Consider the following 17,913-nt stretch of genomic DNA (forward strand, 5'->3'; position numbering starts at 1 on the left):
TCAAGAGACAGAAGGATTGTGTTTCCCACCTGGAAATGCCCAAGGGACGTTGTTTACAAATGGAACCAGCACTTTCCCCAGCCTTACCAACACCATCCTCCTCCCTTGAGTAACTGAATTTTCTTTATGAATCTAGCAAGCTCTACCTCCCCAAGCTACTCAACTTTCCTACCCATCATTCAGTCCTCCACACTTCCTGTCTCCAACCCAGTCAAAGGAAACCCCCAAATTTACTGTTATTGTTTACCAACTCAACTGCCTCACTACCACAAGGTATGGATAGGCTGTCAGCCTGACCTTAGACCACAGAGCTGGTGGGTCAGGGCAAGCTTCTGGGGGGGAGGGGGGAGGAGCAGGGTTCTACTGGTGACAAAAAGAAAAAAAAAGAAGACAAGTCCTTTGGGGGTCATATTAGAGATTGATTGTCTCACTGAATTCCTTGCAGCAAGCTTGCATGGCTTAAGAAATAGCACATTCATGGAAGGATAGAACCCAGTTCCTGCCAGAGGATCTCCTGTGCATATTTTGATGGAGGTCTGAGCCTGGTGCAAGTGGCTCATGCCTATAATTCAGCTACTCAGGTGGGTAAGATCTGTGGATCATCATTTTTAGTTAGGCCAGGCAGAGAAGTCTGTGAGATTCTTACCTCCAATTAACCACTAAAAAGCTGAAGTGGAGCTGTAGTTCCAGTGGTAGCCTTGAGTGAAAAAGCCAAGCCAGAGAGTAAGGCCCACACCCAGTACCAGGACACATACATGCACACGTGTGGTCAAAGTCTTTCATGTCTGGGTGAGAGACCAATGACAACTGAAGAGTCAGAAGGGCTGGCTCTGAAGATGGAAGGGGTCTCCAAGTCAAGTAACATGGCAAGTCTCGATCAGTTAGAAAAAGGCTAACAGAGCCTCCAACTCTGCTGAGATCTCGATTTCAGCCAAGGTTTCTCATCTGCAGAACTGTCAGATGATAGATTTGTTTCTTATCCTCTCATTATATCATAGCAGCAACAGGAATCCAATACTGCCTCTGAACAGCAGAGCTTAGACAACTTCCTTTTCCCTTCTTTACTGCCACCCTTCCTACTAGCTCTCCTTCCTTCTTACCCTTACATCTTCACGGTACCAATCTTCCTTAGCACAAACCAAACTGCAGGTCTTTGAAAGCAAGAGCTAGTTTGTGAAGTAATGCACCTTCTATCTGGTAAATATAAGGTACTCCTTCTATTAATTACAATAAAAAATGTATGAAAAAAAAAAGAAAGAAAGCAAGAGCTCCCTCTCACCCTGGGAAATGTTCCTCAGTGTGATGGGAAAGTCTCTGGGAATTACAGGCTCAGTGGGGGATGGAGGGTGGACCCAACCGGCTTTGGTGGCTGAAGGGACAGGCAAGTCTCTCTTCCAGATAGAAAGCTGGTGGAGAAAAGAGGATACCCAGACTTAGACTCCTGGGTCCTAAGTTCTAGTCCAGCAGCTGAGTGATCCACAGCCCAGTGCTTCTACCCATCAGTCAATAAACCCATAGCAGAGACTAAGCAACTCTGCTAAGCCTCTCTCCCTTGCCAGCTCTGAGGATTGCACAGGTAAAATGATCTATGGAGGTGACATTTCTTCATGTGACTGGGAGGAGCAGCCATGTGGACAGCAAATCATAGTCTACTCAAGACTCAACCAAGGCAAACCAGTTCATCCTATGGTCTTTGAGGAAACTAGCTCACTGGAAGCCTGCGGTCTCTCCCTGCTCAGGGCACTTAGGGTTACATGGCTGATCCCTACCGCCCCATGCTGGAATTCTCAGGTACTGCTCCAACCTGTGGCCCTGGGTTCTCCCTTCCTCAGCCCTACCCTCTTCCCCAGGCCAAATAAATGGCCATAGGACAGAAAATGGCTGTGTGGATTCAAGATTCATGTGCTGAGAGACAGCTTGGTTCGTGAGGCAGTACTGCCAAAGGGGGAAGGCCTCAGGCCTCCGGCCTCAGTGCCCACAGCCCTCCCCAGCTCTGAAAGAGAGCAGCATTCGTGGTCCCCAAACTACATCTCCCCCTTTGAGTACTCTATGGGAGGTCTTCTTTTCCTCTCCCAAATTCTACGCTCAATGTGCAAAACTCTCCATAGGTAGGAAAAGCAGAGGTGAGGGGTGAAGAGCCTGAGCCCCAGGAATGAAGAGAAAGAAACGTTCAACTATTAAATCTGTTTAGTAAAGACAATTTCGCTCATACAAAACAACAGTTTACAACAGTCTGAGTGCTGGACACACCATCACAGATGAGGGAGGGGCTGTAGACACCCAGGCCCTGCCCCCAAGCTAGAGGAACCCAGGGACCCCTCCACCACCAACCCCTGAGGGAGCCACCCCTCCTCCAAAGGGAAGGGAATGGAGGACCATGGCATGAAGGACTCGCCCTGCCTGCTCCTCTTCAATACTGGGAGCTCCTCCCCCCGTCACAGGCTGAGTTGTTCGGGGGGAGAAGGTGGCCAGTGGACAGGGGGCAGAGTCAGGACATCTTTGGTGCGAAGACTTCTCCTGCCCACTAAGCCACACAGTGGAAATTTAAAGGAGGACCACAGCACTGGCCCTGCCGCTGTCCTCCAGGGGAGGCTGGCTGATGCCCAGGGGCCAGGAGAGATGCACGAGACAGGAAGGCTTTGCAGTAGGACCTGCCCAGGCTTGCCCACATGAGCTGAGAGGCAGCCCACTGAGAAATGGCTAAAAATTAAACAAAAAAAAAAAAAACAAACAGAATTCAAGAGTTGTGAACAAGCTCATAATGGCAGGAAGGGGACGTTGAGAGGCCATTCATAGGTGTGCCCCTCGGGGATCTAGGACACTTCCAGGGAGGGGGTCCTGAGAGGGAAGAGGGGGGAATCCAGTATTCTCATGGCTGTGTTGGTGCCCAGCCACCCCTCTGCCCCTTCCCCAGTAAGCACACAGGCCATGGCCACCTGGCTCCCAGTCAGGCTTCCCAGGCACTTAGGCAGCTCGGAAAGATGGGGGTGGGGTGGGGGGAGAGCGGACCCTCATACATATGCACAGCCTCAGTGCAGATCTGAACGCGCACACATGCACACACACTCATACTCACTCCCATCTGCCTGGCACACCGGTGAGGACCCCAGCAGAAGAGGTGGCTGGCAATCCCCCCCGTACACACCTGATCCAAGGAGGGCCCCGGACTGTACCAGGAAACCAGGGAGGGCAGATGTGGCCACGTGCACACTCCCTGAAAGGTATTTCCACAATACCCTTGGACAAGCCCCAAACCTCGGCAGTACCCAGAAGGGGATGGGGCGTGGGGGGAAGGAAGAGTGGGGGAAAAGACAATAAAAGAGATTCCATAAAAATTCAAAGTCTGAATGATAAAACTGCAAAATGAGCACAGGTTTGAGAGCACCTTGCCCCTCCTCCACAGCCTCCCAACCTTCCCGCTCTGGGTGGCCAGACCCAAAGGCCAAATTCAGCCACCAACACGGTTCCGGGCTCCATGCAGCTGAGGAGCAGAGAAAGCAGAAGGGGGCGATCCGTGCCTCTTCGCTGAAAAAATATATTCGTGTAGAGTTATTGCTTGTCCTCCGGGAGTGCAGGAGGGCACGGTGGCTCAGTGGGCCAGGGCCGAGGCCTCCAAAGCCCGCGCCTTCTTCCTCCTCTTCAGAAGCAGAGGGTTGGACGCGTCTTCAATCTTTTTGATCTTGATCTGCTCATAGTCAACACGCATTGTGGCCAAGGCACTGGTCATCTCCTCCTGAGTCAGAGCAGTGAGAGGAAGGAGCAATAGAAAGCCAAAGGATACAACAGAGAGACAAAGACAAAGAACAGAGGAGACAAGAGACAGGAGGCAGGGCAGGAGGAGGGAGGCACAGGAAAGAAGACAGGCTGGTCAGTGTGTCTGTGCCATTGACAGCAGGATGACTCCACGCTCTGGGACCCCTACTAGGATCCCACAGGAGACAGAAAAAGCCCTAGGCCAAGGGTCTGCCATTCTGGGTGCAGTCCCAGGCAGGTTACTGGCCCTCTCTGGGCTTCCATTTCCCCAACTGCAAAGTGAGATGTACAAGATGGCCTTTCAGATCCTAGTGGAGACCTAGAGACTAGTGTGGTTTTGATGGGAACGCATACATAACCTCTGCCTACAAGCAGCTCGGGCACTGCTCTCGTCAGTGCTCCCCACCCTCCTGGGGCTCTGTCCTGCCGAGCCCTCCACCCAGAGGCCAGCCTCACCTTGACATCCTCCCACCGCTCCTTGTCTTCCTTCAGGACCCGGCTGGTGTGCAGTGGTGTCTGAGGGACCTTTGTGGATTGCTAAGGACAGAGAAAAGGGGATCAGGTGAGAGCTGGGGCAAAAAAGTACTGGCTAAGCCCCTGCTGTCCTGAGGGCCCATGAGCTCAGCTCTAGATCTTTCCAGTCTGCCAGGCTTACCATGATCCAGGGGTGGTTCATAAACTCCGTGATGGTCATTCTCTGGGTAGGCTCTGTTTTCAGCAGGTTCCGGATCAGCATCTTCACTGTGGGGTGGTGAAGGACAGGAGAGCTCAGAGGCCACTCCCTGTCCACAGTGTGGGGTGGTGAAGGACAGGAGAGCTCAGAGGCCACTCCCTGTCCACAGTGTGAGGTGGTGAAGGACAGGGAGAGCTCAGAGGCCACTCCCTGTCCACAGTGTTTGGGGAAAACCAGAGCTAAATCGTTGGGATCACATGGAGGTATTGGTTCCCCAGGGAGGGAAGGTCCATTATGACAGTCCCCATGGCCCTGGCCTGGTCTCAAATCCTTGACACTGACAAAACACACCTGACAGGTGTAGGCAAAGAAGCAGGCCCACAAGTGAGATAGTATCCACAGGCACATAACATACATGGCGCACACACACATACACACACATACTCACTTACACACGCACGCACCAAGGGCTCTTTTTCTTGTCCCAAAAGGCTGAGTTCATACCTTCTTCTGATACTTCTGACCATTCTGGATTGGGAAATTCATACTGGCCCATTCGGATACGAGTCTTCATGCCCGGAGAGATGGCGAGGCCATGGTTGGAATAGAAGGGAGGGTACCCACACAGCCTGCGTCAAGAAGAGTCAGGAAGAGGGGACCAGAGCTGGTGTTATTAGGGGCCCTGCACCAGGACAAGGCTGGTCAAAATTCTCTTCTCTTTGTAAAGGTCACAAAGAAACAGGGGATCCTTGATACAGGGAAAGACAGTGCGACACTTGGCATCTATACCAGGCCCAGGATCTCCACTTTGTGCTCATGAGCTAGTTTCTACCCCACCTGATGGTCAGAACCCACTATGGGCCGAGAGAAGGGGGCAGGCAGGGGATTCCCCAGGAATCTCCTACTCAGAAGGGGAATGCTGACATTTGCCTTTTCCCTTTGTCCTGGACAGGGCCTGGTCACCCTGACTCCCTGCCCCCCAAGCCAGCCCAGCCAACCCCCTGCCCCGCACTCACAGGATGTACATGATGACACCCAAGGACCACATGTCACATGACTTGTCATACTTCTCTGGGCCCAGCACTTCTGGAGCTGCAAACCAAAGACCAACACTGTGGCCCTCAGAACACTGTAACCTACCCAGTGTCTCTGTGGATGAGGCTCCCCCGAACCACTGGACCACCATGATGGAATGATAACTGCAAAGGGGTGGGGGAGGGAAGGGGGAGCAGAAGACCCTCCCCCAGGAGGAGCCCTGCAGCTTCCTGAACTGCCAGAGATTTGCAAATCCATTCTGTCCATTTAACTTCATAAACTTGCTTTGGGAGTTTGTTCTAGAACAGTCAGCTGGGACTCCAGAGCCAGGTCTGGATCCCAAACTCCACTGAGGACCTGACTAAAATGATGGCACATCTCAAAAAGAGTACCCAGATGTATAAAATCCTACCCATAATCCTGTAGTCTTGCTTCTGGTGGGGTCCCATTAGAACCAGCACCAGAAAGGGTCACAAGGACTGGGCTGCACAAGGAACTGTGGCCTCCAGAGCCAGCGAAGGAGTAATGAGAGGCATTGTGGGACAGATGGGAAGTCTGGGCCTCCTCTGGACTTACCCACGTAGTACGGCGTGTAACAGGGAGTGGTCAAGGAGTTGTGGCTCGTGGTCTCCTTGGCAAAACCAAAGTCAGTGAGCTTCAGAATGGCATTGGGCCTTTTGGAGGTGTATAAGAGGTTCTCAGGCTATAGAAAGAGACGGAGAGATGCTTACCAACCTTGTGGACCTGGGAGAAGCTGTCAGATCCCCCCAAAGTAAAGACCGTCACTCATCCAGGCCCTCTGCCCAGCTCCCCCTGGTGAAGACAGGTGAACACTGGGAACCACCACGAACATTACAGGGACAGAAACCCAAGGGTGTGGCAACTAGATACGGATGAGAACCACAGGGCAGGGCCCCCACAGGGCTACCCCAATTGCAGGCAGTACGTGGACATCTCCCTGTCTGATGGGGCTCAGCACAGGCATCAATGGCCTCTCCATCCTGTTCCAAATTCCATGGCCCATAAAGCATCTTCCCCGTCCCTCTGCTCCTGGACTGCACCCTCCCTGCACAACCTACAAAGCATTCGAGCGAGAGCCTGAATGGCTGGTACCTTGACATCACGATGAGCAATGTTGATTGAGTGCAAATACTGGATGGCCTCGCCGATGCTTTTCATGATTTCTGATGCTTCTACAGAGAGAAGGATGGCAGGCTCGAAAGGCCAGTGCACTAGCGGTCACCCCTCACCTCCCGCCATCCTGCACTCCACAAAGAAAGAACTTAGAGGATGTCCACTCTGCTAAAGGGGACGCCTCCGCCAGGCCCTGCCGACTCCCGCTGCTCTGCTCCCCGAGCCTGTCATTACCGCAGACCCCTTCTTACCTCTTTCTGTGAATGCTTGGTCTCCCCGGTCCTGGATTCGGCTGAAGAGTTCTCCACCATCCAGACTGAAGGAAAGCCACCGTGGGTGAGAGCTAGGAACCGAGAACCCCTCCACTCCCCTACCCTTGTGCCATGCTCCCCCCACCCCCCCCCACAGAAGTCAAAGGAACGGACTGTCCTCAGAAGGAGAGGTACCCCAGCGAGGCAGGGACAGGATGGGCCGGAGCCTAGCGAAAGTCCACAGCCCTGCTTCTGACGAGGCCCCATCAGGACCAGAAGACTCATGGCTGCACAGGTCTCTGCCTGGCTGCTTACCACTCCATGACGATCAGCAAGCACTTCCTCCCCGCATAGAGATTCTCATAAACGTCCACGATGCGCACAATGTGTGGGCACTGGGAGGCTCGCCAGTGCAGCTCCACCTCTCTACGAGCCTTGGGACAGTCCTGCAGCATCTGCAAGGCCATTGTCTCCTGAGTGACCTGGGATCCACAGGATGGCTGGTGCCCTCCCTTCCCACTGGCCTGTTCCAAGCCCAGCCCACACGGCAGATCCACACTGACACCTTTACTCCCACACCTCTCTGGGCCTCGCTGACTTCCTCTCTGGCTCCCTCTCCTGGAAGTTAGGAGAACTGCATGGCAACTATGTGCACCTCATGGAACCTCAATTGACTCATGAGGCCTTGAAAGGGAGGCTGAAATCAGCCCTGGGTCATTCTGGACAACTGAGCCTTCTACAGATAAGTGTGCTAAAAAAGCAGGCAGCAGTCAGGTTTCAGGTGTCAGGGAGAGTGGTGACAGGGTGTGCAGAGAAAAGAAGAACCAGAACAATCATGATTGTTCTAGACTCCACAGGAAAGAGGTATCCCCAAGACCACTCAGACCTATATACCAGACCCAGAGCAAATGTTCTACTTGGGGTTTACTTCACTCCATCAACACACAGACACTAGAAGCACTCAGCTGTTGACCTGAATTCCAGTTCTTATCAGTTTTACAACCTTGAGCAAGCTATGTAACTAGCTGAGCCTTGTTCTGGTTCCCATGTGCTTTTTGGACCGAGCATCTAGGGATGTGAAGTGATTCTGGGATCTCACCAGCCCCAGGGGCTGAGACCTGACTAGGACAGTTCTCATTTGTTCCATCCCTTCGCTGGTGACTGGCCCAGCAACAAGGTAACACTCAACAGGCCCAGTAGAACTTTGTAGGGCCTGAGAGGCTCCCACATAGGTGTCTAGAAAGAATCACTAATAGCTGTTGTCTCCCAAGAAGTGTACTGGGCCCAACAGCTTGCAAGAGGTGAGATCCCCTGTGAGGTTACACTGCCATCATGTGGTCGGCCATGTGTGGCGCACAGTGTATGGACTTTTAAGTTCTTCTACTTTTAAGTTCTGTTACTTTTCCAGCCTTTGGCTGGACCTGGAAAAAAAAAAGTTTAGTAAATGAGACTCAGGATACAAAAATCAAAAACAATGACAACAGGGCTGGGAGTTTGGCCTAGTGGTAGAGTGCTTGCCTAGCATGTATGAAGACCCAGGTACAGAAAAAAGCCAGAAGTGGTGCTGAGGTTCAAGTGGTAGAGCTCTAACCTTGAGAAAAATCCAAGGACAGTGCTTAGGTGCTTAGCTCAAGCCCAGAACTGGCAAAAAAAAAAATACAACAATGACAACAGAGGTAAAACTAAACGGAAAAAAATGAAAGGAAAAAGAAATAACTTCACACAATACATGAAAAAAAAAACCCATGTGCTTCTCTATGTTGGAGTCCATTTCAATACACACCATTTTAGATCACATCATTTTGGTTTTGGTATTCTGTATTTTGTATATACATTTATCTTATTTGAGAAAGGGAAAGGAAATTTAAAAAGACAAAGAACAAAGGTGAACCAATGCAATAACAATACTCACAAGACACTATCTTGGAAATGAACTTTATAACAGGGGGTGGATTTGGGAGGGAGGGGAAGTGTGAGAAAACGAGGGTGAGGGTAACACTGTTCAACAAGAAATGTACTCATTGTCTTACTTATGTAACTGTAACCCCTCTGTATATTACAATAAAATAAAAACTTTAGAAATCTAGTATACATTCCCATGCTCTTAGGGGAAGCAGAAGCACTGGCCAGTTCCAGGCACAGAAAATTCAACTCAACAAGCATATACTACACGGGCCATGCACTGTGCTGCATATGGGGAGCACACAGAGTTCCGATCAGGCTGGTGGGAAGGGCAAATGGAGATACAAGAAGCAGGTAACAAAAATGCTTGCTTTCCAAATCTTTCTTCTAGCTCTCCATCGTGTCACAGGACAGGGGGGAAAGGAGAAACCCTAGAAGAATTCACACCCACAAACTCTGCTGGGGGGAATGGAGACAGACAGCGAGTCAGCCAAGGTGTTGGAGCGTCTCCCAGGCCAGGACCATGGTGTTTTCTAGACCCAGGACTGATAGAGCCTTTAACATCAGGTAAAATAAGATGACTCTTACCCACTGTGTGGATCATGGGGCCAAAAAGGTTCTGAGACACTGACATTGAGACACTAGCAACTTTGGTTTGGGGTCCATGAACTTTGGTTTGGGATCCATTTGAGGATCATATATGACCCAAACACTGTCACCCACGGCCTGGACTCATACAGGGTGATGGGCCAGCTAGGTTTCACATGGAAACTTCCTGACATGGAAAACAGGCTGCACCAGGGCCAAACACATTGGGCACAGTTCCAGCAAAGGCATGGCGAATCATCCTTCCTGGCAAAGAAATTCTCACATCTATCCAAAAGGCCAATAACAAGTTTTCAGTGCTGGCATGCTGGTGTACCACCACCATCTGGGTCCACCTAGCTTAAGTGCTCACAAATCTGTGAGACAAAGTACTACAAAGGTGTTACATTCAAGGGGTTCAAGGGCTTAAGTCTCCAGAACAACCACACAGAGAGGACCTCTGTCGCCCCCTACAGGCACAGGCGAATGAAAGCTTGAGAACAATCCAACTTAAAACAGGCAAGGGAATGGCTGGAGATTATAAGCAGGGGAGATGCTGGCTGGGGACCCCACAGCCTTGCGGGGGTCATGACCTGCCTGAGCCTGTCCACACACAGACTTCCACTCACAAAGCCCTTGGAAGCATCGAATGCAGCAAACCCTTCTAGGTATCTTGTGATCAGAAAGGCTTGCGTCACTGAAAACCCACAGTGTTGCCCGGCAGTGACGGAGGGCTGGATAGTAGGCTGGGTTCTGTCTATATTCCATTCACCAACACTTACGCATCAGTTCTCTGCTCTACCCAACTAGCACCAGGGTCAGTGAGGACCACCAAGAACCAAGCCACTGTGCCCACCTGGACACATCCTGCACTCAGCGCAAGTGTTGTTCTACCAGCCTTCAGCGGGTTCCAGTGCACATGGCTAGGCCAGCATTGGACCAGAGAATTGCTGCCAGAAAGCCTGGCTAACCCCGCACTTCAGAAGCACACAGACCCTTCCAGGGCTGGTGCACCATGGGTAAACCTATGCTGTGGAATTCCGTGCATTTGAACCCCAGTTCTATACTCCCTAACTTGTGTCAGGAAGCTAGGAATGGAATTTTTCATCTGTCAGGACAGACTTAATATCCCAGGGTACTTTTCTCCTCAAAACAAAACAAAACCACTATCTCACTTCCCCAGTCTTAACCTTCTGTACAGCATCTTCTGCTTGGATTCACCCTTTAGTGGTTCCTGCTCTAGGGTCTGTGCTCAGGCAGGCCTTTGAGTTGAGGTCCTCCCTGAGAACTATCCTACAGAGGAGCTCCCCCAAAGTGTGGGGTAGGGAGGTGGAGAGGGGAGGAGGGGGAACAGCAGGTCTATCCTTATCCTCTCTGCATGGAATATAGAAAGTAAAAGTAAAAAATTGAAGGACCCTTACTTCTCCCAGAAGTGTAGCAAGCATCTATCTATCCAGTCTCATGTTTACCAGAAACATGCCTGAATATGAAAACTCACCCAGGCCACAAAAAAGCAAGATCTTTGATTGGGCCTGGCAGGCAAATTGACATCATGAAGGCAGAGTTACAACGTGCCCAAGACACTTGTAGACAAGTGTGGGGAGAGAAGGAAAGAATGTGCCAATCTGAAGTCCAGGCTAAGTAAAGAATGCCATCCTCTCCCCTCCCCCATCTATGCTGGGTTCCGAGAAGCAGCTTCAAGGGCACTGCCAGAGGCCACCAGCAGAGGGAGCCAGAACAGCCAATATCATCAGAAACCACCGGAGTTTTACAAGGCAAAACCAAGGACCACAAGCCTGAGGGACTGGGATAGGAGGAGGGACCTTCCCACTGAAAAGCCACAGGCCTTTTGTAAGGGGGGGGGGACAGTGACTTGTGCCACTCATCCTAAGCCTGGAACTGTCACTTGTCTCCACTGAGTATTCTGCAGAGAAGGTGTGCTAGCCTGCAGTGCTGGGCTAGCCAAGGCTACCTGCGGGGCTAACAGGGTCAGACTCTCTAAGAGGAAGGTAGCAAGCAAGTCACAGGGGACACCCTGTCCCAGGTTTCTGGAGGAAGAAGCCTGGGGCCCTGGATTGAAGTTCTGATTGGGACAACGTCTCATGGAGGGGGCATAGTGAGGGGGCATTTTAAACCAAGCTGAAAGCCGGGAAAAAGAAATGAGGAGGAGGAAGCTGGAGGGCGGAGGGGAACCTGGGGCCCACCACCAAGGCAGACATGAGAAATGTCTGGAAGCTTCACTTCTCACTAGCTGTGTGAACTAGGAAAACTTCAACTACTCAGCCTATCTCCTCATCCATTAAAGGACATTATAACCTAATTTTCTTTCTAGAGTTGTGCAGGTAACTGACAGAAATGAGCAAGTATGGAGTGCTGCATGTGTGTCTGCTGTTCCTTTTCCACCTCTGCTCCCTATCTGTGAGTCTCTCAGGGGTGGACAGCGGGGGTCCCATCAACCCCATTTCACACAGGAGTTATTCTTAGCTCAGGAACGACGCAGTGGGTACCAAGGCAGGGGTAGGCAGGCTTTGACGTGGCAGCCCTGGGCTCTCCCTCCCCAAACCACCCAGAGACAGCTGGAGGTGGAGGTGTAATGGGAGAAGGCAGGCAGCTCTTCCAGGACTGGCTCTGATCTGGTACCAAGGATGATATAAAAGTCCAGTCTAGGCACCCAGTGCATTGTGGGTGTGTAGTAAAGTGAAGCCTCTGCCTTCCTCAGGGCCAGAGGGAAGCCCTGTGTGTCATGTGCCAACCCAGCACATGCCCTCGGGTCAGAGCCATCTGTCTGTCTCACCAGACCAGAGAGGCTTCTTGTGTACCCCCTGGGGGATGGCAGCCTTGGGCGCAATTCAGGGTGAGAGGAATGGAGGAGGTAGCCTTGGAGAACTGCCACAGTGAGGGAGTCTCAACCTCTGGAGCACCGTGTGCAGGTGGGCAGCAAGCCTGGAGAGGTGAAGTGGGGGATCCCAGTAAAATGGCTACTTCCAGTGGGTTTTCTCACCCACCAGCCACCCTGGGAGGGAACGTTCTATTTTACAGGAGAGATAATTCAGTATTGGCAGATCAGTTCAAGGCCTTTCAGCCAATTGTGGCCAGGCTAGGATTTCAACCCTGCTATCTTACTGTTCCTAAAGCTCCCACTCCCTGACCCCATGGAAGGCAGAGAGCACGATGGCAACAGAAGGAATCAGAGCCTGCAAACCTTTGGTACTGAATTCCACCCAGAAGTACTAGCAGGTGCAGCCCAAGGGCAGCTTACCTGCTCCAGAAATGGCTAAACAAGCTTGATGCCTACAAGTTTTCTGTCCCATCTATAGCTGTCAAAACTCAAGAGTATTTAATGATGACTGGAGTCTTCATCAAACTCTCCTAATCTATAATGAACTTAACTTAGGTTTCTAGAAAGTACCTGATAGCAAATGAGAAAAGCACACTACAAAACCCGGTGTGCAGTATAATGCCATCACCACAGCAGTATTCACTTGTATCCGCAGGCAACTAAACCTATGCACACAGACATATATTTGTCCACACATGTAAACACAGAGAGGCCAATAACACTCAGTAAATTGTTCATAGTAATTATCTCTGAAAAATAAAATGTCAGATAACTCCAATTTCCTTTGCTGTGTCTCTTTATTGCTGAGATAGTTTACAATTAGCATCTGTTCTTCTCAAGCTCAGCTCTGTAAGCTTTAATTAACTGTATGTTGTATGCACTCCAACCTTACCACAAAGACTAGCCCCTCCTCCAAGCAGCCCAACTCCCTCCCCAGGTCTACAGTTAGGGTCTAACTTCTGCGAATGTCAAACACCTACCTACCCAAGAGATTCAGGAAAGTGCTCCAGCACTCCCTTAAGAAGAGGGAGAATAGATGAAACTTGTTCCTTCCTGCTCTAATTCTATGGGCCCTGACCTAGCTTGAGATACAGCCCTCTTCAGAAGAATGCAATGCCATGTTATCAGGCTTGTAGATGTGCGCGCACACACACACACACACACACACACACACACACACACACACACCATCCCACATGAAACAAATCAACTCTAAAATAAGATACAAAAGATACATTTTTTGGTATCATCTCCCACATGCACCTCTAGAACCTCTGTCCAAGGGCTGAGAGGGAGCTGGGAAAGAAGCACACAGCATTGGGTCTCATCACCACAGAAGGCCCTCCCTCAGCAAAACCCAGTGTGCCCAGCACTGCCTACACTGGCTCAGAGACCAGGACAGATAAGAACTGGGAACAGCCCTTCCACACAGGTCTTACATTGCAGTATAGGAGGCGCTTAAGAAACTACTTCCAACCAAGTCGTTTGTTGATTACTCACTGTGATCTGGGCAATGAGATACTGCCATTCTAAAGTGCCATGGTGGTGAGAATCTCAGCCCCCCAACCACCAACAGCTGCCTGCATGCTGGACATACCTACTTCCCTGTCCATCCACAGCACTCCAGACACAGCAGATGACAAGGGGACACATCTTTTTTTTTTTTGCCAGTCCTGGGCTTGGGCTCAGGGCCTGAGCACTGTCCTTGGACTTTCTCAAGGCTAGAGCTCTACCACTTGAGCCTCAGCACCACTTCCGGATTTTTCTATGTATGTGGTACCGAGGAATCGAACCCGGGTCTTCATGCATGCTAGGCAAGCACTTTAACCTCTAGGCCAAACTCCAGGCCAGGGGACACATCTTTACTCGACTGATTTTCCTCTCCGTACACTGTGGGAGATAAAGAAATACACATGCCCAGCCCCAACTCTTCCAGAATCTCTGCAAAGCTCAGTAAGGGTGGCAGGATGCCTCCTTGTGAATCAGGCACAACAGCTCACACCTGTAATTCTAACTGCTCAGGAGGCCAAGATCTGAGGGTTCCAGTTCAAAGCCTGCCCAGGCAGACAATGCTGTGAGACTCTAATCTCCATATAAACATTAAAAAAGCCAAAAGTTAGGGCTGGGAGTGTGGCTTAATGGTATCGTGCTCATCTAGCATGCATGAAGCCCTGGGTTCGATTCCCCAGAACCACATACACAGAAAAGGCTGGAAGTGGCACTGTGGTTCAAGTGACAGAGCGCTAATCTTGAGCAAAAAGTGTCCAAGGACAGTGCCCAAGCCCCGAGTTCAAGCCCCAGGACTGGCGGGGAGGGGGGGGGAGGAAGTTGTACCAGGTACACTTTATAGAGAGAAAAAGATTGCCACATCTAAGCCTCCCAACAGCCCCACAGAACACAGCCAATTGCTGGCTCCTTGTACATGTACAGCAATGGAGGCCCAGTGAATCAACTTGCCCAAGGCCACGTGGCTAGTAGAAGATAAAGGTAGATTCACACTCCAAACTCCAGCCTTTGAATTTATGGGGTTCCTCTGTCACGTGTAATAAAGGAGCTTTTAACAAATAAACCCAGAGCTGTTGTTATTAGTTTACTCTCAACCTGTCCATCTTCTCCTCCTAATCAATCCACCATCATGTTTCCCATTCACCAATCACAATAAACACTGGCTGAAAAATACACAGACAATGCATTGGATACAGGCTGTGTCCTCTAACAGGATACAGGCCTCCTTCCTTGAGAGACAGGAGATGCTGTTAGGAAGAAACATCAAACTTGCCAAGTTTAAGCTTAAATTTGAGTAGCAGGGGGAAATAAAATTCCATGTCCCTTAGATTATCTAGATATGGCTTATAAAAAAAATCACAGAGACTTTTAAGACAGAAGGAGGGCCAGGAACAGACTGCTAAAGCCTGTGAGCCTAACTATTTTGAAGGCAGAAATCTGGGGATCAAAGCTGAGGATCAACACCAGGCACGGTGGCTCACACCTGTAATCCTAGCTACTTAGAGTCTGAGGACTGAGGTTCAAAAACAACCCAGGCAGGAAAGTCCATGAGACACTTATCTCCAATGAAGCACCAAAAAAGCTGGAAGTGGTACTGTAACTCAAGTGGTAGAATGCTAGCCTTGAGCACGAAACCTCAGGGACAGCAACCCAGCCCTGAGTTCAACCCCAGGACTGCCCCACCCCTCCCCCCAAAAATTGTGAGATCAGCCTGGGCAGAAAAGAAGTTTTTTAAGACTCCATCTTAACCAACAGCTGAGCAGAGTTGTGGGCACAAAGGTTGAGGGTAGTGGCACTTGCCTATCATCTCCAGAAACTGATGAAAGCCTAAGTAGAACTACACCCTGGACAGGTGTGGAAACAAAGCCAGACCTCACCTCCAAAACAACCAAGGTGAGCTAGGCAGCACTGGCTTAGACGTATAATCCTAGCTACTAGACTGAGATCCAGAGGATCATGGTTCAAAGCCATTCAGTCCAGAAGAGTCTGCTGGAGTCCATCTCCAAACTAAGCAGCAAAAAACAGGGAAGCTAGAGGTATGACTCAAGTGGTAGAGTACCGGCCAAGCAAGCAAGTACAAGGTCCTGAACATAATATACAGTCCCCCTGCTCACCCCACCCCCAACAAAGAAAGAAAAGGGTGAGGAGAAATAGGCGAGGTGTGGCTCAAGTGGTAGACTGCCAGTTGAGAAAGCAGATACAAGTCCCTGGTCACAATCCTCAGGACTAACAAAACAAAAAGTGGGAAAAGGTCAGGACCACTATTGTGGCCTAAGAAGCCTGGGTCAATTTGACCCTGTGTAACTGCCAGAGCAAACTGAAAGTTTAAAAAAACAAATGCAAGCTGGTGCTACTGGCTCATTCCTGTAATCCTAGCTACTCAGAAGGGTGAGATCTAAGGATCAAGGTTCAAAGCCAGCCCAAGCATGAAAGTCTGAGACCCATCTCCAAATAACCATCAGAAAACCGGAAGTGGGGCTGTACTCAAGTGGAAGAGCACTAGCCTTGAGCTGAAGAGCTCAGGGACAACATCCAGGCCTAGAGTTCAAGCCCTACCACCTGACCAAAAAAAAAAAAGAAAAAATGCAGCCTCATCTTCACCACCCCAATTTAGTAAAATGAGATTTGTGCATGTACACTGAAATCAGCAGACCTGATGACACCAAGGATGGAAGAGGAACAGCAGTGTGTGAGCAAGTGCACACACACACACACACCTTTCACAGTTCCACACACCGGACAACAGCTGGATAAGGAGAGGAGGCCAAGAACCAGGAGATGCATCAGTATTGTGGGAATGTGGGAGTGTCCACAGCAAGGAGAGGACATGAACCATTTTCCCCCCCTGGGTTTGGCAAAAATGACCCAGATCTAAGACAGAGCTCAAGCCCTTTAACACAAACATGAGGCCAACTCTTCAGGGGTTATCTCTTCTCTCCTAAAATCAGGGCATTTGACAAATTGTCTACCTTACTCAAGACAGCTAAAAACACAGGCCAGAAGGCTGGCACTGATGGCTCATACCTGTAATACTAGCTACTCTGGGGACCGAGATCTGAGGATGGCTCATCATTTGAAGCCAGCCTAAACAGTAAAGTCCATGAGATTCTTATCTCCAATTAACTAGACCTACCCCCCCCCCCACACACACACAGAGAAAAAGGTAAAAGTGAAGCTGCAGGCTCTGAGTTTCCCCAAAATTGGCATTAAGAGAAAAACAAAAACGAGGGAGCTATTGCTCTGGACTAAATTCTGACCAGAAAGTATACTGTGTTTACTTACACATAAACACACACACACACACACACACACACACACACACACACACACACACCCTTAGCAAAAACAGTAAGAACAAGAATACCACACTGGGAGAGTCCGAAGAGGAAAAGAAAAAATAATAATAACCTGCAGACAAAAGCAATAAAACTAATTATCCTAGACAATCTATATGTTTCAACAAAGCAGCATGAGGGGCAGAGATCCCAAAAGGGAGTCTTGCATTGAAGACCCAGCTCCAGCCTCTAATAAATGAATTATAACACAATAACCTCAGGAGGAAGAAAGCAAAAAAAAAAAAATCAGAGATGTGCAGGCACTAGTAGCTCACACCTGTAATCCTAGCTACTCAGATGGCTAAGATCTGAGGAACACAATTTGAAGCCAACCCAGGTCAGGAAAGTTGTGACTCTTATCTCCAATTAATCACCAAAAAACTGGAAGTGAAGCTGTGCTGCAAGTGGCAGAGCACCAGCTTTGATCACAAAAGCCCAGGGACGGCCTTTAATATAAGCCCCAGGATTTGGGGCCAGGAGTTTGGCCTAGTGGTAGAGTGCTTGCTTAGCATGCACGAAGACCTGGGTTCAATTCCTCAGTACCACATACATAGAAAAAGCCAGAAGTGGTGCTGTGGTTCAAGTGGTAGAGCTCTAGCCTTGAGAAAACCCAAGCATAATGCTCAGGCCCTGAGCCCAAGTCCAGGACTGGCCAAAAAAAAAAAAAAAAAAAGCCCCAGGATACTCTCTCTCTCCCTCTCTCTCTCTCTCTCTCTCTCTCTCTCTCTCTCTCTCTCTCTCTCTCTCACACACACACACACACACACACACACAGTGTGAAAAGAATCAAGTACAGCCACCCCACAATGATTGAACCAAAAAATCCTAATCTTAGAGTAAGGAAAGCAGATGGTTGTGAACCAGAACAACAAACCAGGGGACAGCCAGCCAGACCACTTT

The 17,913-nt window shown here is 49.9% G+C and overlaps 1 protein-coding gene across 1 annotated transcript in view; it reads right to left on the minus strand.

Moving 5' to 3' along the window:
• Positions 1-3,331: 3,331 nt before the first annotated feature.
• Positions 3,332-17,913, minus strand: part of Mapkapk2 (MAPK activated protein kinase 2) — a 41,036-nt gene continuing 26,454 nt past the window's right edge. The window contains exons 2-10 of the mRNA XM_090341309.1: positions 7,162-7,301; positions 6,847-6,911; positions 6,575-6,654; positions 6,038-6,164; positions 5,443-5,518; positions 4,931-5,055; positions 4,409-4,494; positions 4,210-4,290; positions 3,332-3,733 (exon numbers count right to left, since the gene is read on the minus strand). Coding sequence (XP_090197435.1) covers positions 3,590-3,733; positions 4,210-4,290; positions 4,409-4,494; positions 4,931-5,055; positions 5,443-5,518; positions 6,038-6,164; positions 6,575-6,654; positions 6,847-6,911; positions 7,162-7,301 — 924 coding nt within the window. The 3' untranslated portion in view covers positions 3,332-3,589. The remainder of the gene's footprint in view (positions 3,734-4,209; positions 4,291-4,408; positions 4,495-4,930; positions 5,056-5,442; positions 5,519-6,037; positions 6,165-6,574; positions 6,655-6,846; positions 6,912-7,161; positions 7,302-17,913) is intronic.

This window comes from Megascapheus bottae, chromosome 10, assembly GCF_031878675.1.
Source record: "Megascapheus bottae isolate mThoBot1 chromosome 10, mThoBot2.hap1, whole genome shotgun sequence".
NCBI classification, from domain to species: Eukaryota; Metazoa; Chordata; class Mammalia; order Rodentia; family Geomyidae; genus Megascapheus; species Megascapheus bottae.